Source organism: Elephas maximus, chromosome 7, assembly GCF_024166365.1.
Source record: "Elephas maximus indicus isolate mEleMax1 chromosome 7, mEleMax1 primary haplotype, whole genome shotgun sequence".
Classification (NCBI taxonomy): Eukaryota; Metazoa; Chordata; class Mammalia; order Proboscidea; family Elephantidae; genus Elephas; species Elephas maximus.
Window position 1 is genome coordinate 13,886,176 of NC_064825.1, and position 27,747 is coordinate 13,913,922.

The 27,747-nt window shown below is 39.0% G+C and overlaps 2 protein-coding genes across 3 annotated transcripts in view; one reads left to right on the forward strand and one right to left on the reverse strand.

Annotated features, from left to right (window-relative positions):
- Nucleotides 1-25,953, reverse strand: part of AASDHPPT (aminoadipate-semialdehyde dehydrogenase-phosphopantetheinyl transferase) — a 34,568-nt gene extending 8,615 nt beyond the window's left edge. The window contains exons 1-4 of one of the 2 annotated variants that reach the window (XM_049889445.1): nucleotides 25,585-25,953; nucleotides 23,711-23,936; nucleotides 13,457-13,578; nucleotides 12,678-12,839 (exon numbers count right to left, since the gene is read on the reverse strand). In XM_049889445.1, coding sequence (XP_049745402.1) covers nucleotides 12,678-12,839; nucleotides 13,457-13,578; nucleotides 23,711-23,936; nucleotides 25,585-25,767 — 693 coding nt within the window. In that variant the 5' untranslated portion in view covers nucleotides 25,768-25,953. The remainder of the gene's footprint in view (nucleotides 1-12,677; nucleotides 12,840-13,456; nucleotides 13,579-23,710; nucleotides 23,937-25,584) is intronic. The other variant, XM_049889444.1, reaches the window with a different exon arrangement.
- KBTBD3 (kelch repeat and BTB domain containing 3) overlaps nucleotides 25,917-27,747 on the forward strand; it is a 36,584-nt gene continuing 34,753 nt past the window's right edge. The window contains exon 1 of the mRNA XM_049889440.1: nucleotides 25,917-26,190. The gene's annotated coding sequence lies outside the window, so the exon portion shown is untranslated. The remainder of the gene's footprint in view (nucleotides 26,191-27,747) is intronic.

A 27,747-nucleotide genomic window follows, 5' to 3' on the forward strand; every position in this document is an offset into this window, starting at 1 on the left:
GTAGGGACAGTTCTCTGATTTTGGCTCTTTCTTCTTTATGTATGTGTGCATTTATTGATATAAATTGACCTCTGAGCGCTGCTTTTGCTGTGTCCCAGAGATTTTCATAGGAAGTGTTTTCATTCTCATTGCATTCTATGAATTTCTTTATTCCCTCCTTAATGTCTTCTATACCCCAGTCTTTTTTCAGCAGGGTATTGTTCACTTTCCAAGTATTTGATTTCTTTTCCCTGGTTTTTCTGTTATTGATTTCTACTTTTATGGCCTTGTGGTTTGAGAAGATGCTTTGCAATGTTTCGATGTTTTTGGTCCTGCAAAGGTTTGTTTTATGACCTAATATGTGATCTATTCTAGAGAATGTTCCATGTGCACTAGAAAAAAAAGTATACTTTGCAGCTGTTGGGTGGAGTGTTCTGTATAAGTCTATGATGTCAAGTTGGTTGATTGTAGCAGTTAGGTCTTCCGTGTCTCTATTGAGCTTCTTACTGGAAATCCTATCCTGCTCCGAAAGTGGTGTGTTGAAGCCTCCTACTATAATTGCGGAGGTGTCTATCTCACTTTTTAGTTCTGTTAAAGTTTATTTTATGTATCTTGCAGCCCTGTCATTGGGTGCATAAATATTTAATATGGTTATATCATTATGTAGTGTCCTTCTTTATCCTTTGTGGTGGATTTAACTTTAAATTCTATTTTGTCAGAAATTAATATTGCCACTCCTGCTCTTTTTTGATTGCCGTTCGCTTGATATTTTTTTTTTCCATTATTTGAGTTTTAGTTTTTTCTCTAAGTCTAAGGTGTATCTCTTGTAGGCACCATATAGACGGATCGTGTTTCTTTATCCAGTCTGACTCTCTCTCTCTGTATCGGTGCATTTAGTCCATTAACATTCAGCGTAATTATAGATAAGCATGAGTTTAGTGTTGTCATTCTGATGCCTTTTTGTGTGTGTTGTTGACAATTTCATTTTTCCACTTACTTTTTTTTGCTGAGACGTTTTTCTTTGTTAATTGTGTGTTCCTCATTTTCATAGCAGTTGAATTTATGTTTGGTGAGTCATTACGTTTTTCTTGGTTTTTATTTTGAATTATGGAACTGATAGACCTCTTTGTGGTTACCTTAATATTTACGCCTATTTTTCTAAGTAAAAACCTAAATTGTATCGTCCTATATCACCTTGTTTTCCTCTCCATATGGAACATCTCTGCCTCTTGTATTTAGTCCCTCTTTTTGATTATTGTGATCTTTTACATAATGACGCTTTTGAGCATTTTTTCTTTTTAAAATTAATCTTAATTTGTTTTTGTGATTTCCCTATTTGAACTGATATCAGGATGTTCTGTTCTATGACCTTGTGTTGTGCTGGTATCTGATATTATTGATTTTCTGACCAAACAATTTCCTTTAGTAATTCTTGTTGCTTTGGTTTGGTTTTTGCAAATTCTCTAAGCTTGTGTTTATCTGTAAATGTTTTAATTTCGCCTTCATATTTGAGAGAGAGTTTTGCTGGATAAATGATCCTTGGCTGGCAGTTTTTCTCCTTCAGTGCTCTCTATATATCATCCCATTGCCTTCTTGCCTGCATGGTTTCTGCTGAGTAGTCTGAACTTATTCTTATTGATTCTCCTTTGTAGGAGACTTTTGTCCCTGGCTGCTTTTAAAATTTTCTCTTTATCTTTGGTTTTGGCAAGTTTGGTGATAATATGCCTTGGTGATTTTCTTTTTGGATCAATCTTATATGGGGTTTGATGAGCATCTTGGGTAGATACCCTTTCGTCTTTCATGATGTCAGGGAAGTTTTCTGCCAAGAGATTTTCAACTATTCTCTCCGTATTTTCTGTTATCCCTCCCTGTTCCAGAACTCCAATCACACTCAAGTTATTCTTCTTGATAGAGTCCCACAGGATTCTTAGGGTTTCTTCATTTTTTAAAATTCTTTTATCTGATTTTTCTTCAGCTATATTGGTGTCAATTGCTTTATCCTCCAGCTCCCCCACTCTGCATTCCAATTGCTCGATTCTGCTCCTCTGACTTCCTATTTAGTTGTCTAATTCTGTAATTTTACTGTTAATCTTTTGGATTAACAGTAAAATGCTGAATGCTGTCTCTCTATGGATTCTTGCATCTTATTAATTTTTCCACTATGTTCTTAAATAATCTTTTTGATTTCTTCAACTGCTTTATGAGTGTGTTCCTTGGCTTTTTCTGTAGATTGTCTCATTTCATTTCTGAGGTCATCCCTGATGACTTGAAGCATTCTGTATATTAGTTTTTTTATATTCTACATCTGGCAATTCCAGGATTGTATCTTCATCTGGGAAAGATTTTGATTCTTTAGTTTGGGGAGTTGTAGAAGCAATCATGGTCTGCTTTTTATGTGGTCTGATATCAACTGCTGTCCCCGAGCCATCTATAAGATATTGTAATGATTTTATATTTCCTCACGGAGTCTTACCTTGTTTTGTTTTCTTTCAATATATGCAGATGGGCTACTAGACTGTGCTGTCTTGATTGCTGTAGCCTTTGAATCACTTATGTCCTATTACCAGCTGGTTTGGGCTGTTACCAGATATATAAGCCTAAGAGTCCATTCACTATTCTTGAATAGAATTAGCTTAGGTGTTCTGATTTTGGGTCACCACCTGTGTGGTGTAGACTGTCACCTATTAACTTAGAGTAGTGGTGACAGTTGTGTGCACCAGATTCTAGTAGCAGCAGGGTGACACACTCCGGGGGGGCAGGATGCTGACAGCCTTCCCCTACATGCCAGTGAGGTAGGTGTGTCTCTATTCCTAAAGCACTTTTGGTGGGTGGGCTCTGCAGCTGTACCTTAGGCACCCATTGCATGTACCTCTAAGAATTGGTAGGTGTCAGTATCGCCAGACCCCTTTGGCAGGTGGTTAGGTGGTTTGGGTGGAGCTTCAGCCCTCAGTTTCCCCTTGTGGATCAGTGAGGGCTATGATTAATAGGCAGAGATATCACACCTAGAAAACTTTTCTTTCCAGTGATCAGCTAAAATAATTACAGTCAGATCTCTATCAGAATTGCCTTGCATTATAATAGCCACCTTGTTCCCTGTAGGGATGAAAGCCAAAGTCTGTGGACCTCATATGCTTGGCTGGAGCTGGTTCTGTATTTTTATTTCAGTTTAGGGAGGTCAGGGTAGGATTTTTCGTCCCTGGGTTTTTAGTAGCTGCTTTTCTCAGGCCAGGAGAATGGGTTAGGAAAAAAAAACGCCAGCAGAGCACTTCACTCTCTGGCTCAGGAAATTCCAATGTTAATGAAGCTGCCTAGGGCAGGGAGGGGAGGGATCAGATAGATAGGAGAGAGTAGCACCCAGCAATATAGACAGAGTTACTTATCTTGCTTGGTGATCACTGTTTTATCTGAGATTCCGGAGGGGCTGTGTGTACGCTGGGCTGGCTAGGTGGTGGTTGCCCAGGAGGGTCAGGCCCTAGTTCGTGCTTGTGCTGTCTCAGAAGCTGTGGTCAGCTCCTCGGCTCCCAGTCCAAAGCCCAGCGCCAAGGTTCCCTGGCTGGGATGCCGCACTCCAGGCTCCAAAGCCAGTTGCTGCCTTCCGGTGACTTCTCCTCCTGTCAGCCGTGTCATTGCGCTGCCTGCATGCACTGGCCAGGCTTCCCCCAAGGTCACTTCCGGGGGCTAGGGCTGTGTCCCGTGTTTGCGCTGTCTCAGGAAGCCATACTCGCGCCGTCTAGGAAGCCGTGCTCAGCTCCCCTGTGCCCAGTCCAAAGCCCGGCGCCAAGGTTTTCTGACTGGGACACTGGCTCCAGGCTCCGAAAACAGTCGCTCCTTCCCCATGGTTGATCGTTCTGTCATTAGCCGCGTCAGTGTGCAGTCTGCTTTGCTGGCTGAGTCTCTACCGAGGTTACCCCAGGGGGTTAGGGGTTAGGGCTGTGTCCCGTGCCTGTCCCACCTCAGCAAGCCGCAGTTAGCCCTGCCACTCGGCACCAGGGAGCCACAAAGGCTCAAGACTGTGGAGTGGGACACCGGTTCCAGAGGCAGTTGCTGCTTCAGGGCACAGCTTTTTGTTCCCCTGTCACTCAGGTCAACTCTTTAGATCTGTGTTTGACGGTCAGGGTTCGTAGACTGTCATGTACGTGATCGATTCACTTGTTTTTCCGAGTCTTTGTTGCAAGAGGGATCCGAGGTAGCTTCTACCTAGTCAGCCATCTTGGCCCCGCCTCCATACACTTATTTTTAAAGCACACATTTAAAAAAAATCAGATTGTAACATTGGTTTGTAAGCATTTCGTCAGCCACCTACTCTGGCCTATGGAAATCATAGTAGAAATTTATAGGTAAAACTTAAACCAAAAAAAAACTCATTGCCATCAAGTCAATTCCAACTCATAGAGACGTTCTCCTATTTATGAGACAGAGGCAAAGGTGGCTTTAAAATGTAATGGATAATGAGGCAAAAGCCATTTCACTAAAACATTCTTCCAAAAGACAGCAGTTTAAATAGAAAACTATAGTCAGAAATAATTTTACTTAGGGATCTTTCACCCTTTATCCTCTTCTTTACACCGCCACACCTTAAGACAGATACCCAAAGTAGCAAAAAATGAAATTGAGTCTGTTAAAGACAATGTTTAAAGAGAAGAAAAAAAAAAAAAGTGACTAAGAATGAGAACAAGGTAATTTCAATGCATTGGTTAAAAAGATAACTTTTCAAAAATTTGCCAAGGTAAGGCATAGTTCTTATTATATGTATTGAAAGCAAAAACCGTACTTCATGTTTAATTATAGTACAATAATGTATGACTGATAACTCAACACTAAAGAATGTTACTAATGAATATACTGTTTCGAGCATGTCTGTAAGTATTAGATACTAACAACTGTCATTTATTACCATATCTCAAAACAAAGAAATATATTTTTCCTTGAACTAAAAACAAGCTCAAAATACTTATTATTATAAATAAAATTACTTGCTTCAGTACAAAATTAGTAGTGTGCGAGAAAAAGGAAAGGTCTTCCTCCCATACCTTACACTGAATATACTGATAATAAGAACATTAAAACACGCATTGATATCTTGGCTATGATTACTTTTGGAAAACCACCGGAATTAGCAGTTCTTTAGTGTCTGTATCTGAGGTGATTATCAGAGAAAACTGTGGGAAATAACCAGTTTCCATTCAGCCTATCAACTAAAACACTTCAACTTATCCACTGATCTTGTCAAAAGCCAAGCTTTAATGAAAGTGACTTCAAAATAAAGCTTCATCATATTTACAAAAGACCTTATCGGCATCATGTGAATATGAAATTTACCATAACAGAACTGGAGAAGCTATTTTACAATAAGTCAGTTATTAACTGTGCCATGTACTTCATTGTTATAAGCTGCATTTTGACAACATTAATTATTAATACCCAATGTCCTAACAGAATGAAAATTCTAAGAGGTCAGGGACTTTGTTGTGAATCCTTTTTTGCCTAGGATGAAGTCTATAACAAATATTAGTTAAAGGAATGAAACAAGCAAGCTGGCTATCTAGTTAGCTGCCTCATTCAATGCTACTGAACTTACAACTTATGTTTAAAGCCTTTAGGTTCATATTTCAAGACTTTTCTAAGCTTGCTATTTTTTATACATAAAAACATTGTATGTACAAAAATTTCTCTATGGTCTTCACTAAACTCAGAGAGAACAATAATATTTTGTCTTTTCAGGAGATATTTTAACATTAAATTAAAGATAATCTGCTTCAGTAGAACTGCATGTTATTTCAGTAATGCACAGACTATTTTTTAAAGAAAGTAATACAGTTACCAGATAGGTGAAAAAATAATGTTTAGGGACCAAAGCAAAGTTTAAGCTATAACATTCAAATTTGACTATTTTTTCCAATGGTAGTATTGAAATGGAGTAGAACTGCCGCATAGGGTTTCCAAAGAGCAGCTGGTGGATCCAAACTGCTGATCTTTTGGCTAGCAGCCTACCATGGACTGAATTATATTCTCCCCAAAACATCTGTCAATTTGGCTAGGTCATGATTCCCAGTATTGTATGACTGTCTATCATTTTGTCATCTAATGTGATTTCCCAATGTGTTGTAAATCCTATCACTATGATGTTAATGAGATGGATCAGTGCCAGTTGTATTGATGAGGTCTACATGATTAGACAGTGTCTTAAGCCAATCTCTTTTGAGATATAAAAGAGAGAAGCAAGCAGAGAGATATGAGAACCTCATACCACCAAAAAAGCAGTGCCGGGAGCAGAGCACATCCTTTGGACCTGAGGTTCCTGCACTGAGATGCTTCCAGACCAAGGGAAGACTGATGACAAGGACACTTCTCCAGAGCCGACAGAAAGAGAAAGTCTTCCCCTGGAGCTGGCGCCCTGAATTTGGACTTCTAGCCTACTGGACTATGAGACAATAAAATTCTCTTTCTTAAAGCCATCCACTTGTGGTATTTCTGTTACAGCAGCACTAAATGACCAAGATACAGCTGTAGCTCTTAACCATTACTCCACCAGGGCTACACTGAAAAGTGTATTTGTCACAAATTTTAATATTTCCAATTCACAAATTCTAATAATTCTTAATATTTAAGCCCTTTCCTTTGAAAAGCAAAGGCTATTTCATCTAATGGCATCATCTGAAACTTTTTGGTGGTAATTTTTCCTAACAAAAAAACTGGTTATGAAACTTGAGAGCCTATGAAAATGAGATTTCCCCCTTGGCTAAAGAGTTCATATTTTTTTCTTGCATATTATCTTTTTTTTTGGTGTGACAACCAATATTCAAGTAAGTGGAAAATCCTTTGGATTTGCTGCAATAAATAAGGGACTCTTGATTATGTCCAAGCTAGTGTTTTAGAAGTCTATAAGTCTAGAAATAACCCCTTCCTTAACGGAACACTAGGGAAGTAAAACAAGTAGATAAATACAGAAAATAGGAGGCAAAACATGGTATGTCATAAGAAGAAAAAGGCTGGTCTTAGAGGAAATAAAGATAAGGCATTAGGGTTGAGCTTAAATTGTTAGAGAAGGCAGGAAGGAGACTGGAGGAGTCATGGAACCATTAGTACAAGTGAATACAAACAGGGAAGGGTTGGCGATGTTCAAGAAAGAGCAGTTTGCAATGTAGAGTATTCATAGGGAAATGATGGCTAAAAACCAAAGAAGGCAGAAATGACATAATGGAATAAAAGGCCAGTCAGGATGCTAATGCAACAGTCCAAGTCAGATATAAATGGGGTCCACACAACAGAAATGCCAGAAGCCAGGTAAGTTTTCAAAGGGAAGCATGTTACAGTAGCCACACTGTATGACAACAGAGGAGCCGTAGGGTGAGAGGAGGAGGAAACAAAAATGGGTCTGGGCTTTTCATCTTGGATGACTAAATGGTGATATCATTAAAAGAAAGGTGAAGTTAAACAACTTGAAGGGCAGTTATGATTTTGACCTATCTGTAGAATTTGAGATGTCTGTGGAATTTTCAGATAGAAACATATAACAATCAGAAACAGGAGTCTGAAGAATAGAAGAAACTGAGTTAAAAGATTTGGTAGCAATACACAGGAAGGTGGAGTGCTTGAGGCTGCTAATATTGAGGGCTTATCCAGGAGAAGAAGGGATAAAGACAGGTGTTTTGGAACTCTTATTTAGAAGGTAGCAAAAAAACTTTTTTTTTTAAATGAAGTGTGGATACAGCCTTCAGTATGGATTACACCTCAACATAAATAAAAAAAAAAGTTCTTACAACTAGACCAATAAGGAACAGCATAAATGGAGAAAAAGACTGAAGTTGTCAAGGAATTCATTTTACTTGGATCCACAATCAACACCCATGGAAGCAGCAGTCAAGAAATCAGATGATGTGCTGTGCTGGGCAAATCTGCTACAAAGGACCTCTTTAAAGTGTTAAAAAGCAAAGATGTCACTTTGGGGACTAAGATGCTCCCGACCCAAGCCTTGGTATTTTCAATCATCTCACATGCATACAAAAGCTGGACAATGAATAAGGAAGACCAAAGAATCGATGCCTTTGAATTACAGTATTGGCAAAAAACACTGAATATACCATGGACTGCCAGAAGAACAAACAAATCTGTCTTGGAAGAAGTACAGCCAGGATGCTCCTTAAAAGCAAGGATGGCAAGACTCCATCTCACTTACTTTGGGCGTGTGATCAGGAGGGAGAAGTCCCTGAAGGAAGACACCATGCCTGGTAGAGGGTCAGAAAAAAAAGAGGAAGACCCTCAACAAAATGGAGTGACACAGTGGCTACAACAATGGGCTCAAACATAGCAATGACTGTGATGTTTGTCCAGGACCGGGCTGTGTTTCCTTCTGTTGTACACAGGGTTGCTGTGAGTCCAAACTGACTCGGCAGTACCTAACAACTGCAATGAAGTGTACTTCTTATATATATCTGTCCCAGGATTAAGTTCTTTGTCCTCTTTTCTATACACTATTCTTGATGACCTCACAGACTATTTACCTTCCACTAACAGCTCTCTTTTAGTGACGGTCCTGTTTTTGTCTTAAGACTCTCAGCTTCCTCTTCATAGATACAATCTCATATTGAATGTTCATCGAAGATATCAAGGAGGTTGTTTTATTTTTAACCCTCCTCATTTTCTTAATTTTTATATTCATATTCTTCGTTTGAATCTTCAAGGAAATAACTGCTCTTTTTTCTTTTGGGGTGCACAATTTTACTATATGGCCTATGATGACACTGTCCTCTGTTTTTTGCTGGAATAAGGACAGTATACCTGAGCCTTCTGTATCATTCATTTGGTGCTAGGAGATACCCCTTCCCAGATCCAGACCAGGAGCTGGTTGTTATATGCGGCCTCAACTCTGTTTCCAATTCCTTGCAGACACTCTTTTAACGCTGCCTGCCAGAACGAGACTTTTTCTTTTCAGCTTACTCATCAAATCTTACACTATAAAAAGGAGAATGCATCAGAGTCTGAGGCAGTTCACAGCTTTTGTTGACTACTTACATTAATTAATACATGTACTGCTTGCCAGGGATTTTTCCTGTCTCCAACCCAGGTAACAGTACTTTCTTTGCTGGTCTGTATACTTAGACTCCAAAGAGATACGAGAAAAAACCTTAACCGGAAAGGGTGTGTGGATATGACTGGTTGTTTCAGTAAGTAGTATCTACAGAGTAGGAAAAGGGGAGGGGAGCAGAGTGCTGCCAAACTGTCCTGTGCAGATTGTTCATTTAGGCATAAAAGAGGGGAGGAGCTAAACCCTCTTCCTACTTTGTTTTCAGCTTAGTAAAGGAGTTAAGACTCCAGAAGGTGGGAATAGAAGGAAACTTCATTCTGTTTCCTGATTTCCCTTTAAACAAGAGCCGATAGCTCATTTTTCCCTTTCCCTGGATAAAATTCTCAACAGATCTCTATATGACATTTCTGGTCACTTTCAAGTACTAAATTTTCTCTGAATCAAGATGCTTTGTCCAGTCTGATCCAATTATAATCTTTATCTCATCTGACAGAGCATCTTCTTCCCACCTACCCTAGCTCAAACTTAACTCAGGGCTAGCAATGTCCATTAAGGAAAGAGAGCATCCTAACTCCATAGCCTCCCCCATTCACTATGCTGTCTCTGTTTCTCTAGGGTGGGAAATTTTAGTATGTAACAGTGGAAGGGGGTGGGGGAAAGGAAAAGAGCAAAAAAGATCACTCTTGACAGCTACAGCTGTACACTGTAACTGTAGCCCTTTCTCAGGGACAAGCCTAAAGGCTGGTTCTTTAACTTGTGAGGCACTTCAGAGATGCCCTGACACGGACCTCCTCTGTATTGTTCCTTAATTCCAAGGATGCTCGTCTGGCTTATGCTTTTCACTCTCCCATCAGCCTTTGGTCTCTGGCTGTCCATACCACCATACTCACTGTGTTAGGTTCACTTTCTCCTCCTGTTTATAGTTCATACGATAAACACCCACACTTAAAATATATGTACTGGTATACATTTTGTAAAAGTAATCACTCATATTTTTGTAACTGGTACACTGAGTGGGCAACACTAAGGTGTATTCAGTCAAGAACTTAATTATTATTCAATGGCTGCCTTCAAATATGCCCTCTCCAGCTCCTGGACAAGACCTTAGGCAAAGCCCATAGTTCATTATTCACTTTTAGCTATAATAATCCTATTTCAATCATAAAACAAATTTGTATTCTTTCCGTTGGCGTCACCTTGCTCTTCCACTCCTCCTCTTCGACTGTGGTTTCTCTAGGGTGGGGAGTGAGAGGCAGAGAGGAAATGAGACTAGAAGAAAGGGGCAAAGAAATGATGGGCGTTCCTGAAATCCAGTTCATGGAGCCCTGTGTTATAGCAAATATCCAAATGGTGGGATGTATCTGGAATTTTCAGAGAACCACTTCCAGTTCCTCAGCTCTGCACCATTCCCCTTGTGCTACAAGTGCATTTTACAGCTGACTTGTAATTCTTGTTTTCAGCAACTAATATATAATAGAATGCTCACTCTCTTTCTTTTGGGGATCCTCTTGGCTGAGAACCTTTCAAGACACTTCGAGCCCAGTAGCTACCATGTTTCACAGCACATACTTGGCCCATTGGAATTCAGACATCTTTGCTCCCAAAAAGATGAAGTGCAGCTGGCCCAGTTGGTGACTCTTCCCACCCTTCCGGCATGCAAGAGCCATCCAACCAGGATCCTGCCTTCAAACTTCATACAAGTACCAGAGTCTATCTTCACACATACCTCTAAACTCCTGAGAACAGGAAGTTTTCCTACAAATTTGACTCTACTTCAGAGAACACGCCAAAACAGGATTCCTAGTGTTTCCTAATGTTAGCAAGACCACCCCTTTACTCCTATGTAAACACACTTTTCATATATAGGTTGGCTTGAGTGGGTCACTGGGCTACTTTTTCTATCCCAGTAAGTACTGCATGGATATGTCTAGCACTTCTATTTATAGCAAAAGGAGAAATTTCATTCAAAATTTACATTTACATTTTAAAGACAATCTGTTAATGTGACACTCTTTAAATAAATACAATGTAAATAGTTGTTTGGGTAATGGCTGCCCACTTCCTAACAGCCTCTGTCCTAGGCCCTTCTCTCTTCTCACTTTATGTACTTTCCACAGGGAATCTGACAGCTTCAACTCAGAGCTCTCCTTAGGTAATCTGATAGCTTCAACTGCAAATTCCATGGCTTCAACTATTATCCACATGCTAATAATTAGGATTTTCCCCTCTCCAGTCCAGCCCTCTATTTGATTACTTGACATCTTCACTCGAGTTTTTCTAAGGCATCTCAAACTCAACAACCCACTTGTTCTACAGTGTTCTGTATCTCAACAGATGGCCGTATAAATCACAGCTCACAACTGCTCTGACATCTCACTCCCTTAATCTCCACTTACATCTTAGACAAAAGAGTTGGTGGTCTTCTAAAAATTCAAATCTGATCTTATTACTCCCTACTTAACACCTGTTAAGTTCTCTGGATAAAATTAGTGAACGCTTCCTGTTTCACCCACTCATCACTAATTCCTTCTTCAGGGAACTGCCTTTCTCTGCATATTACTTAGGAGATTACAGCAAGACCAACCACATTATAACCTATTCACTGGGCTCTGGACATCTGACTGAAGCTGAGCCAGTCACAGCAGACTAATCCTGTAGCTACAAGACTGGTCTGGAGATAAGTCTCTGACCCACCTAGGCCAATGAGTCCCTTATCCAGAGCTTTTGGGCTGGAAACAGAAAGGCAATTCACCAATATCTTTGTGTTTTTAAACTACTGTTATATGCAAGAGTGATAGGCAGTACATTTCCTGTCACACTGACCAGAGAAGTTCAGAAAGCTGGTGTGTAGAAGGAGAAACAAGGATGGGAGAAAACTGAAGCCAGGACATACAGAAAGGCAAAAGAAAGAAATAAAGTTTTGAATGTACCAGTGCCAATTCTAGCTAATGTGAGACCGAGTTATATGAACCACTCCAGTAGCCTATAATTTTTTTGGCTTAATGAGTTTGTCTTGGATTACTCTAATAACCAAGAATTTTTAGTGACAAAAATCAAATACAGAAAGAGACTAAAATCTTCAATTCCACCAAAAACGCCTTGAGTGATTTTTACCAGCCTAATCTGGAACCTCTATCAAATCTCATCATCAGGGTCCAGTCAAAGTGGCCTCCTTTGGTTCTTCATAAACACAAAACTATTTCCATTTCAGGGTTTTTCCAGAGCTGTTCTCTATGCCTAGGCCCCTCTTCCCTTCCACTTTTACTTAACTCACTATGACTCATCTTTCAAGTCCCAACTTAAACATTATATGCCTTCACAGTATCCCTGACTTTACCTTCACAGCACCAGGACTGGATTCCAGTTGTATCTAGCCTACCAGTACCAACAGCCATCAAGTTGATTCTGACTCATAGTGACCCCATGTGTGTCAGGGAAGAACTGTGCTCCACGGGGTTTTTAATGGCTGATTTTTCAGAAGTAGATTGCCAAAACCTTTCTTCTAAGCCACCTCTGGATGGGTTCAAGCCTCCAGTCTTTCAGATGGCAGCCCAGCGCAATAACCATTTGCACCACCCAGGGACTACTGTGTCTATCCTTGCATATCAACACTGCATACACAATAAAGATATGGAAATTCTTAGGGTTATAACAATTTTGACACATTTCTTACCTCAAATATCCATTCTTTTTCTTCCTCCCCATCCAGGAATAAACGAGTTTCTTTATAAACTTGACCTATATCCAGATTTAATGGTGATATATCAAATTCAAGTCGTTGTAATTCAAATCCTAATCCAACACCAATGGCTTTTATGAAGCTTTCTTTCAGTGCCTAAGATGTAAAGAGACAGATTTTCCTTTAGACCATTTAGTAGATAAATTTTTCATAAAATCTACAGGCCCCAACACATCTGGATTTTTTTACACTACACTACATTACAGTTATAAGCTATTTTTTTCAACCCTTAGTAGCATGAGGACAAACCAGTGTTGCCAATCATTTAAGCTCTCTGTGCCTCCATTCCCTTATCTGTAAAATGGGACAACACTAACACCTTACTCATAGGTTGGCTGTGAGAATTAACTAACTTATGAAGTACTTAACGTCTCTGGCATTTAGTAAATGCCACCTAAATGTGTGTTAAGTCAGACTTCAAGGGTAAGAGTTCCTTTAAGAGAAAAAGCAATGTTTATAAACGGTGATAAACACAAAGCCTGGTTTCAGCTTTATCGATAAGTACCTTCTATTTGAGCATTAATTACAGGTTAAATTTTCTTAAAACAAACGTTATTATAATGTAATATAGTATGCACAAAAATCACGATGTTTCCAAATAACGACCCACTTATTTCAATCATTATATGAACTACTGGGTAACTGAAGTACTTTTCCTCAAAGATTTTAGAATCATTATGGACTTTTATTCTCAAATTAGAAAGAAATTATACCCAATTCCTGTAAAACATATCCAGCTGAATCCATTCGTCCTTAAAGCTTCTGATTGTTTCCCACTCTTTGTTGGTAAACTTTCTCTTCATAATATGAAAGAACTCTGAAATTGAACCGCGACCTGTCAATTGAGAAAATAACAGAATAATAGCTGTTTTATTACCAAAACTGTTGAAGACAGCACAAAAAGCTACAGATTAATTTTATTTTTTAATATAGTCAAAATAAGCTACATAAAATACCAATAAATCGAAGTGGAAATTACAACAGTAACATATCACAGCAAGAAGGATTTAGTTCAGAGACAGAAAGGTGGTTTAATATTAATCAGTAAAGTTAAATTGAATTATTAGATTTAATTTAATTAAGAAGAAAAATAGCATCTTTTTATTAATAAGTGTGATAAAATTTAGCAGCCATAAATAACCAGAATAAGAGGAAATTTTCGATGGATGGTAGGATATTTATCAGAAACCCACAGCAAACACTGATAAAATAGAGTTACACTACTTTGGAGTTTAAATGTTTACTTCACTATGTAACAGACAGAAAAAAGGAAACAATGCCTTTATTGTAATTGGGGGGCAGGGAGGAGTAGCAGAAAGCTAAAAGTCATTCTTTTATTCTAAGTTATCACTGTGTCTGGAAAAGTAATATACGCTTATTTCTTTCAAATTAACTGTTTTTCAGTATGTTTTCTAACATGACTTTTCCAAATAAAAACTGCGTATTTTAATTCTTAAGTCTTTTCTGGGATGTGGCTGTAAAATAGTCATTTTTTTTATCTGAAGCATCTCCTTAGCATCACTGGTCAATAAACAAAACATCCCAGAACATTCTAAAAATAAATGACCAATGTCTAACCCTCCTGAAATGGTGGCTTAACTTTTAAATTCTACTTAAATAATACAAAAATTATCTCAGTATTCATTAATCCAACAAATATTTACTGAGTGCCTAGGTAACAGGTGCCATACGAGGTGCTAGAGATAATTCAGGAAGACAGACAATGTTCCTAGATTCAGGGAACCCAGCCGCTACAATGCTATGCACTGGGAGCCCTGTGTTATAGAATAAAGGATCCCTTCCTTGTGACAAGATCCACCACCATGGAGAGTAAGTAACCTTGGGAGTCTTCACAGGGTCACATCCTTAGGAGCTGGCTCAATTTTAAGAAACAACAGAGGCAACAATGGAAAAGAATCAAACATTTCCTTTTTAGTATATTTTTGTTTCACGAAGATGAATGCATTCACTACATTTGAGACTAGTTAGACCAAAATAATGAACACGTTACACTAAGAAGACAAGTGAAAACATTAAAAAAAAAGATCTTTTAACAACCTTCTCTGGGAAAACCAAAAATATGTAAGAGCAAAATACCTACTTATTCTAGTATGTCTTGTTTTTCAGTGGGCCAGAGCACTTCGCTACAATAAACAGAGTAAGTTCTGCAATAAAATGTAAGATACAAACCATATAAATGTTTTATTTGCAGTGCCCATTTTTTTTGGTCATATGGAATTCTCATAGTATTTTTATGGAAATAATATTTTGGAAGTGATGAAACATTCTACTGAATCACTTTTTTAAAATAGAGTATTTTATTGAATTTTTTTTAAAAAAAGAATTTGTTTACACAGAACAAATTCTAACACAGACTTATAGCTTTAAAAATCAACTCTCAGTTACAAAACACATACAAAAACCCCCTCTAAATCTGTCTTTGCTGAGAAAACTAATGAATCAGAATTCTCAATTATATTTTTTAAAGAGATTAGAATTCTAAAGAAACTTTAAACATAAAATAAAATCAATGTCTTACTTTTAAACGTTCCAAATTTACAGTGGGGTAAAGTTATCTGACTACTAAAAACATCAAGAAGCATTTATTTTTCATTTAAGAATTTGGTGTTTGTGAACTAAAATCTTTTTAAATGTAAATGTTGGATATGAATGGCACAATTTCCATCCCAAACCCCAGAACTCTTATCAGGAGTTCTAATCATTTTGCTAACCCCATTATCACCAGTGGAGAGAGGGTCTCTCCTATGCACAAGTAGGTGGAGGGAGCTATGCAGCTGTCCTACTGCATTCCTCTATATAGGTCTTCCCTGTCCTCACCTCCAAAAACAAAGAACTAAACCATTCCTATCTATGACAGAAACATTTCATGCAATTCACCAAACATCTGTATTTCTATAATGAAGTAAAAAATGAATTTTCAATTTTGCAATTTGAAAAATGGGTCATAAACTGATACACATTTGTGGATCAAGAGACTTTTAGTTGCTGTATTTTTCTTATGGGATAAACAAATTCAATTAAAATCATCAAATATTTTTGGAGGGCATACTATACGCAAGTTACTATTTCAGATTTTTTGAAGCAGGGCTGTCCAACAAAACCTTCTGTGAGAGGAATGCTCTATATCTGCTCTAATATGGCAGGCACTAGCCACATATGGCAACAGAGCACTTGAAATGTGATTAATGTAACCAAGGAAATGAAATTTTGATTATATTTAAATTTAATTAGCTTAAATTTGTATTTGCATAGCCACATGTGGCCACCCATAGCTGTAGAGTCCATTCCAACTCACAGTGACCCTATAGGCCAGAGCAGAACTGCCTCATACGGTTTATAAGGAGCAGCTGATGGATTCGAACTGCAGCCATAGCTCTTTAACCACTGCACCACCAGCGGCTAGTGGCTATCATATTACACAGTACAATTTCAGAAGATACAAAAATTAGTTAGCAGCATCCTTCCATCTTCAGGGATTTAGTCACAGAATTTTAGTGTGCATTTGAGATTGTAATTGAATGCCCTTATTTACAAATGAGAAAACTGAACTCTAACAAAGTTAGAAAAAGTTGAAGACAGACAGAACTCAAGGGATATGATGTAAAGGCATAAGTATAAATGAAAATACAAGATATAACTCTCTATTGTATTTTCTAAAATATTACAATTTTGTTTCTCTAAACATGAACTCCCATTTCTAAAATACCCAACTCCAAAACCTGAGATTCCCAAATAGTTAACTACAACTCTTAAAGCTGGTATCAATTATTTATCCAATTCATATTAGCAGATTGACTACTTTGTTGATGTCTGTTGCTATTAATTCTTACTCAAGGAGAACCCATGTGTGTCAGAGTAGAACCCATGTGGTCCATACAGTTTTCAAGGCTCTGACCTTTCAGAGGCAGGCTGCCAGGTCTGTCTCCTGAGAATTCTCTGGGTGGGTCTGAATTGCCAACCTTTAGGCTAGTAGTCTAGTACTTAACCATTTGCACCACCCAGAGGCTCCTTGAACTCTCACTAATGGCACTATATTCTCGGTGGGCATTTCTTATGGGGAGAAGTATATCTGGAAAAAAGTAGATGTCAACTTCCCCTACTTAATACTTTACTAGCATTTAATCACAAACTTATTCCATGAAAACTCAACGAACCACTAGAACTCCTATTACAATCATTCATTCTAAAAACTAACAAGTGCTACATGCCAGGAACATCACGATGAGCAAAAAAGACAAGGTTTCTACCTTTATAAAGAGTTTATAGTGTCTTTCCTAGAGGTATCTCAAAGGCTGAAAGTACTAAATATTAAAAGTCAGTTTTCCCACAAAATGATTTATAATTCCCCTATCATCCCCATTTCAAAATACCCAAAATGTTCTCCTCTTGTCCTTCAGATCAATACAAACTTCACTCATCTGCAAGTCCATCAGGCTCATTTAACTCTTCTACTCCTTAACCCTCTATTCTAATCCACATTAGAAATGAATTGATGTCTACTGTTTGTATGTGTTCATATTAATGTTAAAAGACTGTTATTTCCTAAAAGTACACCAGCAAAGCTACAAAATCATTTCGTGTTAACAGAACTGAAATATTAAACTGTTATCTTAGGAGCCCCAGGACAGAAGATTCTTAACCTTTTTGGACCACGGACCCTTTGATAGTCTGGTGCATATCCCCGAGCATTTTATTAACTGGAAACACCTTACTAAAAACTCTTCAGTTAAAATGCATGACTAGTACATACTGTCTTGGCAAATTACACCTTAAATAACACCTTACAGAAAGTAATGTAGCTTACAATAGTGACAAAAGTAAAATTAGAGATTCTAAATCCCGGGAGCAGAAGACCCGCATGAGTTCAGTTTCCTCTTGAATGGATTCTGGTACAAACTGTATAAATAACAGCAACGAGAGTAACGGCTAGCTTGGACTGGAAGAGACCATTATATACATACTTTCAGTAACAGTGCAGCTTTAATGGATTAATACCCAAAAGCCTGAAATTTTTAAAAGCTATGCCTGTTACCATCTACGGTGTCATCTGGTTTGCTGGTTTTTTTCAAGTTATAATTTTATAAGCTTTAAGAAGCCCTTTGATTTTTAACTAAATACGATGATGGGGTAATCAAGGAAAAAACTTTAAACCTGCATGCTAATAAAAACTGATTAACATAAAAAGCAATCTAGCACAATCAATGGAAAGCAATCATAAAACTGATTATGTACAACTAAAAAAGTGTCTGATAAGAGCACGTCTTCATATACCTTTGAAAGCATTTTTTCTATTGCACAAAATAGAGATTTGACAGCAACAGAAATAGGTGGTTTTTGTAAATATTCAGCCAAAGCGCAACAGCACCACACTGTGGCATTTTGCTGCAAATACACAGTGAGTGAATATTCTGTTAACAAGAACACAGTTGACCTAGGAATCAGGAATTTTTAAAATTGCTCAGGAAATAGCAGTAAAACAGTAACTGCGTCCCTTAAACTACCTGAAGACAGTATAATTATTAAACTATAAAGATGACATATCCTTCTAATACCATCACACATTCACAACTACCATGATACTCCATTTAATCATTCTATTGCACATTTATGAACTTAACAAGCAGCAAACACACTAGAAAAAATATGACTAAAAAACTTACACAGAAAACAATGTTAGACATTAACCACTATGTGTTCTGCAATAATCGAGACCACACAGTAACTAACAAGTTTATTAAACAGGCAACAGTAACCTACCACAAAAAAATATAGAGCCAATACCCTTAGCTGCTTCTGCAGACCTATAAAAAAGTCCTCCCACTAGTACCACAGCCTCAAAGCCCATCTACATCAATTCCTCTCCAAAAAATGTGTATATAAAACAGTATCTCAGATAAAGTAAAAAATTCACCACTCTTCTCAAGAAAATGGGACAGAGTTATTTATAAGGAATTGAGTAATGTCCATCTGTGTATTTCAAGGCAGCTCTCCAAATATTGAGCTGCCAAAATAGGCTTCACAAACCACATGATCAAAACCTCTTGTATGTTACTGACAAGGGGCAGCAACATCCTTCTTTCTCTCTAAAGGTGAAGTATAGCAGAAAAAGATCACTCAGCAGCACAAACGGTTTGCCCTCACCTGCTAATCTAAAGTTGGCAGTTTCAACAAATACAAGAGCATCCGGGAAGAAAGGCCTGGCAATCTGCTTTGATTCAGGTGACAGCCCTGAAAACTCCAGGGAGCAGTTCTACTCTGTAACACATGGGGCTGCTGTGAGTTAGAATCGACTCAATGGCAATGGGTTTTGTATTTTTTTAAAGCACATTCTGTGAAATGCACATCCAGAGGAATGTAGCACAGCCTAGACAGAAATGATAGTGGAATAGATTGCAGCAGCAATCAAGTTGAAAAGAGAATCTCAAAGGGATAGAAATGAAAGCAAGCAGCTAGGATGAAAAATGAAGGGGTGAGGAAGAAGACTCAAAAAAGAACTATTTTTAATCCTAAACTCACTGATGAGAACAGCTCATATTCTAACTAGAATCTGTTATGAATATAGGTTTTCATTGTGGCTACAAACCCATTTTTTCTTTGCAACAAATTTGAGGAATATTTTTAAAGGAATTGAGGGAAAAGGTCCCTTGACCTCCTATCATTTATACATTCAACAAATATTTACTGAGTACCTGCTATGTGCTACACACTCTGGTAGGTAGGTACTGAGTATACTGTGAACAGAAGAAGCACGGTTCCTACAGTCATCTAATGAGGGAGGCAGATAATCAAATAACTCATAACTACAAACAAGGGCCACAAAACAAAAGAACAGGAGGATGCTCTGGGAGATCAGGTGGTCAGTAAAGTCCATTTCTGAGGTATTTGCTGCTACTCATTCTTCAGGGCTCAGGTAATCAAGAAAAGAGAACAGCAGGCAGATGAATCAGTTTTTTTTTTCAATGACCTTGAATAGGCAAAAATTTGCCACGTCAAACATATTAAAAAAACAGTATGGACAGAAAATATAAGCAAAGAGGAGAGCAGCTAGAGATGAGAATGGAGACATAGTGAACAAGAAAACAGGGTCACGTTAAGGGGCTTAAATATTATTCTATGTGCAATGGGAACCAACATAAGAGTTTTAAGAAAACTGCTGTATTTTAAAAGACCACTCTGTACAGAGAAAGCACTGATTGGGTGAGGTGAAAAGTGACAAGGGGAAGCTAATTTGGAGACTATTAAAATAGTCCAGGAGAGATAGTATGGTGGAAGGAGACAAGAAATAGGCTCTACCACCTTCCTAGCTATCAAATGATACTACTTAATTTATACTTACTGTGCTAGAGCCCTGGTTGCTCGGCGGTTAAGAGCTCAGCTGCTAACCATAAGGTCAGCAGCCTGAATCCACAAGTCGTTCCCTGGAAGCTCTATGGGGCAATTCTACCCTGTCTTATAGGGTCACTATGAGTCAGAATCAACTCAACAATGATTTTTTTTGGGGGGGGGGGTTGGTACTTCAGCTAATAAATAATGGTTATTCTAGAGCATTTTTGTGATAGTCATTTCAAACCTAGGAAATTGGTATTATATTAAAAACATACTTATGGGTCATTTTATATTGTCAATTAATATCCAGCAGTTTATTATAAAAATATAAACGTGAAAATGAAAAACCATGGAAAAAAAATATTTGTCTTTTCCCAAATTTAGGTCATAGTTTCTGAACTCTGTCTTGCCTATCTTATCTTACCGTACTTTGTAAATATGAGACTAGAACTGAACAAGTCATAAGACTATCCTTTCTTTATAAGCACAAGAAGCATTTAATGGTAGATAAAAATTAGAAAATGAAGGAAAAAACAACCAGAATTTCCCAGTTGCAGGCAGCAAATTATAATCACCTGAAAGACAGCATCCTGCAGGGTTAGAAATGTACTGCACTGGCATTATACATATACTTGGGCCCACAGTGTCATATAATCCCTCTACACTGGTCATTCTGTGAACAAGTATTTTGTGAGCGCCTACTATGTACCTTGTATAAGGTTCCTCTCTCCATTAAGCAGAGCATAAAGTGGTAGCTGCAATAATCACTTTAATAGTGGGCATGCAGCCAAAAGGAACCCCAAAGCTTCCTAGGTCCATCAACATATTGTCTCCTACACAGCCACAGCAGCAATGGGAGAAGTGGGAGGGGAAAGGAAGTGAGCTACACCTAGTAGAAAAGGGGGAAGAAAATGCCCCAAGTTCTTATGGGATGCTGACCCCCAGAGACAAGTTGGAGTAATGGAATTGAGTCTCTCAATATACTAATGATGCCCCAAAGCCTGACTCTATCTTGAAAGTTCAAGATCCAGTAACAGTACAAAGTACAGACACTACACAGTAACAGTATAAATTATAGTATTTCCCTTATTGCTGTCCTTTCTAAGTTCTACCCTCCATCAGTCAGCAATGACTTCCCTTTGCTCAATTTCCTTAGTTACTCTGATAAGTAAAGCAATTCAAATGACTCTCTAAAGAAGCAAACCAGTGCCTACTTTCCACCCTCACCGAGAAATCATGGTGTGTCCATGCATAATAACAATACTTGTGACAAATGGAAAATATTTCTTCCCGTTACTGAGAATATTAAAAGCTTTTTGCCAATCAAACAGTTAAATAAGAAAAAACCTAGGTATTGTTGATCACTCAAGTAAGAGTACTCAATTAGTCAATCAAAAATACTGGGGAGAAAAAAGTAAAAAAAACAAGGTCTAATAGTACATAATGAGCAAGAAATGGAATCTTTAATTTTTGCTCAACTACTTTTCTATCATTTATGAAAAGTTGCAATTAGTAATATACTTGGTTATCCAATACTAATCATAAGCCAACATTGCCCACCATGCCAACTGGCAATAAAATCTGTTCGTCGCAGGCATAATTTCCAGGCAGGTATCAGTTTGTTGGACAAGCACTACTGTGCAGTTGTGCTGACTGTATTCTAAGGAGTAATGGCTTCTCCAACAATTTCTGCTTTTGGGAAAACAAAGTTCATGAAAGGACAGCAGAAAGCTATAAAAGCATATGGGCTCATTCCCATCTGAATCCTTTATAGCAGTGATTCTTTTAGACTAAGCCCTCTTTGGCACTCAAGAAAACCAGATCCTCCCCCCAGGAAAATGCACAAGTGCACATTCATACAAAATGTAGCAAACAATTTCAGGAACTTAAAAAAAAAATCCCTTAAAGCTCACCCATGGACTCAAGATCAAGAAAAACTGTTACAACGTTTCCAAAATCACTCCCAGACCCTCCTATTGAGCAACACTGAGAACACAGTTGTAAGAGAAAAAGCTTTATGAGCAGGTGAGAGAAAAAGTAGCTAGTGGGAAAATGCAAGGCAAAGACAATGAAAGCAGAAGTGAGAGTAGAGATTCACAGACATATTCTGAAGCCTGTATTGTTAGCACAGAAGGTTTATACAGTCATTTGACATTTATTGAACGTTACACAGTTGACAATGGACTGCTAACCTAAAGGTTGGAAGTTCAAACCCACCCAGTAGTACCATGAAGAAAAGTCCTGGTAATATGCTTCAATTAAGATTACAGCCATTGAAAACCTTATGGAGCACAGTTCTACTCTGCAACACATGGACTCCTCTTGAGTCGGAGTTGATTTGAGGGCAACCAATAGCAACATGCAGAAATGTGGGTGGACTTTATCTTAATGAAAGCCTTCCAGACGGAGGGAACCACGTAAGTGAAGACCCTGTGAGGCAGGCACCATGGAGATCAAGCAATTGCACTATGAAATTAGGGTGATGTTGGTTCTCTTATTAACAGCTCTTTCTTCTTAGACTGTTACTTATCCTCTGATTAAAGACAACAGTACATTCATCAGAGGGTGGCTGGGATAAGCAAATGAAAAAAAAAAAAGCCAAACCCATTGCAGTCGAGTCGGTTCGATTCGGTTCCAACTCATAGCAACCCTACAGGACAGAATAGAACTGCCTTATATGGTTTCCAAGCAGCACCTGGTGGATTCAAACTGCCGACCTTTTGGTTAGCAGCTGTCAGTAGCCACAGTTCTTAACCACTACACCACCAAAGTTTCCCCAAAAAATCAGAGAATATAAAAAAAAGCATTGCTGGCACAGTAAATGCACACTAAATGTTAGCTATGATAGTAGTGATGATGATGAGAGTAGTTGAGAAAGTCTGTACCCCAGTAAAATTGTCTGGGTACACTGAACTCCTCAGTATACAGTAGCAGCTTCTAAAACTACCGCTTACAAATTTCTAAAGCAATATATAAGCAACTTAAATATTTTAACAAGTGCTTTTCATTTTTACTTATATAAATGGACTACAAAAAGCTGCATTTAGATACAGCACAAAGACAAGTTATCTCTAAGGACAACAACATACTTCACTTTCGAGGTTTCTTTTTTACTCTAACAACTTACTGAAAGAAATAAAATAGCATTCTTACACCATAATTACTGTTTTTGAATAGTGTGCTATATAAAAATGATGATTTGTTAGGTTCAATTCAATGTGTCATCTATTATTTAAATATAAGACTTACACTGAGCTATTGAAAAACTGTTCTTTACAAAATTTAGGAGTCCTTGAAAATGGTTTTGAATTTAATCTTACATAATAAGCTGAAGTATGATTCAAAAAGAAAATCTTTATATTTTCAATTTACCTCTAGGCAGCCCATTACATAGATTCTCCCATAATGGAGAATCCAGCCTTTATGCAGAAGTGTGATAACATTCAAAGAAATATGGTATTTTTAGAAATACACTCTCTCATATACATGACCTTTGGGTATTGAGATTTTTCCTAAACTTAAACATCTATAATAAACATCCTGGCCTGACATTACTCAATAAGTAAGAACTGAGACATCAAGACACTTATAATTTCTGTGCCACAAAAATGCAACATTACCTGGAAAGCTAGTCTTCATTATATCGATTCCAACTTGCAGCTCAGGTTCAGAGGCAAGCACTGCATAGTCCCCTTGATGAGAGATGTTGAAGTTGAAATTGGGATAAGGATTCAATGAGTCCTTTGCAAGGACTGGTTTTCCTTTTGCAGTTCTCTGCAAACGAATATTGTTCCAAGGGATGTTCAATTTCTCTGCAACCAATTTCCTTATCATCAGACGACCAGCCTGTTAAGTATATAAAATATTAAGTATATATCAATGTCTACTAGAGATTTAGGTACTCTGCCTATATCAAAGTACATTTTTGCGGTATCTAATCTAAAATATTGACCTTTAAAAGTTTTTAAAATAGCAATTATTATAGCATTGCTAAGATTTAGGCAAAAAAAAAATTTTTTTTCTTTTTTTAAGTACACAGAGGAAAAAGTCAGTCTCCTTAGCAAATCCCTCCCTTGCTAACAGGATGATAAAAGTTAGCAGGGATCCTTCCAGTCCTTTAAGTGTTTAAAAGTGTGTTTGTATGTTTCTGTTATATATATAAATGAGATCATACTATATGAAGCATTCTGCCATGTACTGGACATCATCCCACATATGTATGTATCAGTCTGGTCCGTGCACTCTTTTTAACAGTAGCATATTTCATAGCATCAATGTACCATAACTTGTTGACTATTCCCCTATTACTGGACATTCAGGCTGGTTCTAGTTTTGCTGTTATATTAAAAAAAAGAAAATCCCCAGTGAGCAGCCCTGTTGGACCTGGATCTTTGGGCATATGTAAGAGCATTCTGGATGCTATATACCCATCATTTAACTTCAACAACTAGCAGTTCATGACTTGTTTCATCTATACTCCATACAATTTCTCCCACTCTCATTAATTATTGAGAAACAAACGACCACAAACACACAAAAGAAACCAAAGATATAAGATGACAAAGCGTAACACAATATTTTGTAAAATATTCAGGTCTTTTATTTTCCTTCAGTTTTAACACCAACTTCTATATATTGCAGGGCTTTGAAATTTGCTCATTTTGCTATATCTTACTAAAAAAAAAAAAGTGTAGAAAAATTTACCAATACGCCTTCAAAAAACCATCAGTTAGCCCACATTTCAAACAGATAGTGTTTTGAAATAGGGACATTCCCAAGAAATCACTGTCTTTGCAGCAATGGTATTTAGAGGTTGTTTCAAACCACTGTACTAGAGGTATTTATTTTGTAAGCAATCTTCACAGTTGTTACTAAAAAATTAAATAAATGATTCTATTCAAAATACTGTTTCCCAAACTATCTAGTCAGGAAGGTATGCCTGGGTCTGCATTCTCCCTGCAGTTCAGTCTCCTTGGTAAATGGAGGCTAGCTCAGGCCTCGTTCAGTTCCACGGGGTGCAAAGCTAAACGAATTCAATTATTTTCTAAGGCCCATCACGTGCATGGTGCCTGGGGACTGTTGGGATATTTAATAGCCAGATAAAGCATATGGTACGGACCCAAGCCAAGGAAAAAATAGAATTTGGAAACATTTTAAAAATACAAATATAAAAACATTATTACGGAAAAAAAATGCTACTTCGTAAGCCTTCATCACTTATGTTATGGTGTAGTAGGGTCTCTATTTTCAAATAAACGGGGGAGGAGCTAATTTTTTCAGCAATTGAGGCCTCCGGGACGACTACAAAGACCGTCGAGACAAGGCCGTACGCGCACGGGACACACTGCAGCGCCGACGAGGTCTCGCTCCGGGCCGGCCCACGCGGGCCACCGCGCGGGCGTCGACCCTAAGGCAGGAAGGTGGGTCTCCGCAGCCCGGCCCACCTCCCCCAGCATCTGCTTCCTTGACTGTAAATACCAAAGACCGGTAGTACCATGGCTGCCTTAGCATCCCGGGCAAAGACGAACTGGCCAATGCGCTCCTTCTCCTCGGGCTGGATCGATCGCACCGCCAGCAGCCACTCGGCTCTGCTCGGCAGCCAAGTGCCGCAGGAAAAGGCCCAGCGCACGCCCTCCATTGCTGGCACCAAGCAGAAGCGCTTGGCAGGGCAAACCATACACCGAGAGCCGGCCTCGCCGCCACTGCCGGGCTGAGATGGCGCGGACGCTAACGTGGCCCCACCCCCTTCTTCTCGGCGTGCGTGCGGAGGGGGCGGGGCTTCGCGCCAAGGCCCTGGGCACGTTGTGTACCAAGAGCCCTCACTTCCCTGCACTCAGCCCGGCCGCCCCTCTCGGAGAAAGTGGACGGGGGCGGGGGATCCAGAGACTCCCCCCCTCCGCGCTCTGCGGCAACGTGTGACGTCACGGGGGCGGAGCTTCAGAGGTGAACGAAGGGAGGGACCAAGGCCAAGAGCGAGACAGTTACGCCACTCAACACTTCGGGAAGAGCTAACGGGACAGCGGTGCAAGCCAATCGCAATCAGTGCTCTGGAGGCAGGGAGACTTGGGGTGGAGACTTCGGAGACTGCAGTTGCTGATGGGTGAGCTCCGCGGTCTGAGGGAAGGGATGGGATGGTAGCGCATTATTCCCGGTAACCGAGGTTACCCCCTGCGACCCACAGATTAGGGGATTGGGGGCCTCAGTTCCCTCTGCCGCGCCTTCGTGGTCGGGGGCGGGAGAGGTTTCCGCAGCTAGGAGGGGACTGCCATTCTACGACGTGAATACTGTCCCCTAGAGTTGTGTGACGCGGCAGCCCTAAATTGGCCCTGAGCCTCTTCAGCCAAGGACGCTGCCCCCGCCCCAGTACTTCCAACCCGTAGCATTCGCCCACCCTGAAACCCTCTGTGGCGCAGTGGTTGAAGCGCTCGGCTGCTAATTGAAAGGTCGGTGGTTTGAACCCACCGGCTGCGCGGGAGAAAGATGTGGCATTCTGCTTGCCTAAAGATTTACAGCCTTGGAAAACCCTGTGGGGCAGCTCTACTCTATCCTGTAGAGTCGCTATGCGTCGGAATGACTCGATGGAAGTGGATTAAGACTGAATCTGAGGCTGCCAGCGAGTGGTTGGACTTATGCTGACCCTATACTGCAGCGATAAAGTGACCCAGGTGCTGATTTCAGATTGCCAAGCTCTGGCACTGAGGTTTCTACTGCTGTGAGAAATCAGTGGTGAACCAAGTACATGACTTCAGTGGCCCTTCAGGTTTACTCTGCCTTTCCTCGGTTATTATTTCCTCAGACTTTAAAAAGCACTATCTTGACGTTTCATAGTTGTTCGCGTAGACTGTAGGTGACTCTTACATGACGGCCCACGGGATCAAAGTGCCCTGCCAGTTTTGGTTCAAGGAAAAGTTCGTCTCTGCAAAAAAAAAAAAAAAAAAAAAGAGACAAATGTAAATGCCTAACTTTGTGGTAGAGTAAGTACCATGCTGTAGGATTCTGCTGGTTGCCTTCTTTTGACTGCCAGGGAACGTCATCCAGAGGCCAGCCGTAGTAATTAACAAGTTACCTGCCGGTTATTTCTACCCGGTTTAAAGTGGGTTCTATTCTCTTTTTATCTATAGTCTTGATGTCAGGAAGCCCCTCAAATCCTTTGCAAGTAAATGAAATTTTGAACACACACAAATACACAAACCCTCAAAGTGCTGTAAAATGGATTAACTGATTTGATACATCTATTAACCAAAAAAAAACCTTGCCATCGAGTTGATTATTTTTTTTTTCATACTAGAACAGAGTAGAACTGCCACACAGGGTTTCCAAGGAGTGGCTGGCCAATCCCACCTGCTGACCTTTTGTTGAGCAGCCCAGATCTTAACCACAGCACCACCAGGGCTCTTTGATCCTTGATAGCTCAGCTAATATTTACTAAAAGCCTGTGAAGTGCCGTGTTTAAGATCTGCTTCCCATCCACAGGGAGCTTACAGTCTGGCAAGACAGATAAAACATGTACATAAAAAGCTATAAGAGAAAATGTAAATCATATGTACAGTACAAATCGATATCCATATCAACAATGATCATAACTCAGTTCTCCATTTTTTTACTTTATGTACCTAAACATCATATTATAAATTTGCCATTCTTGTGTTTTTGAACT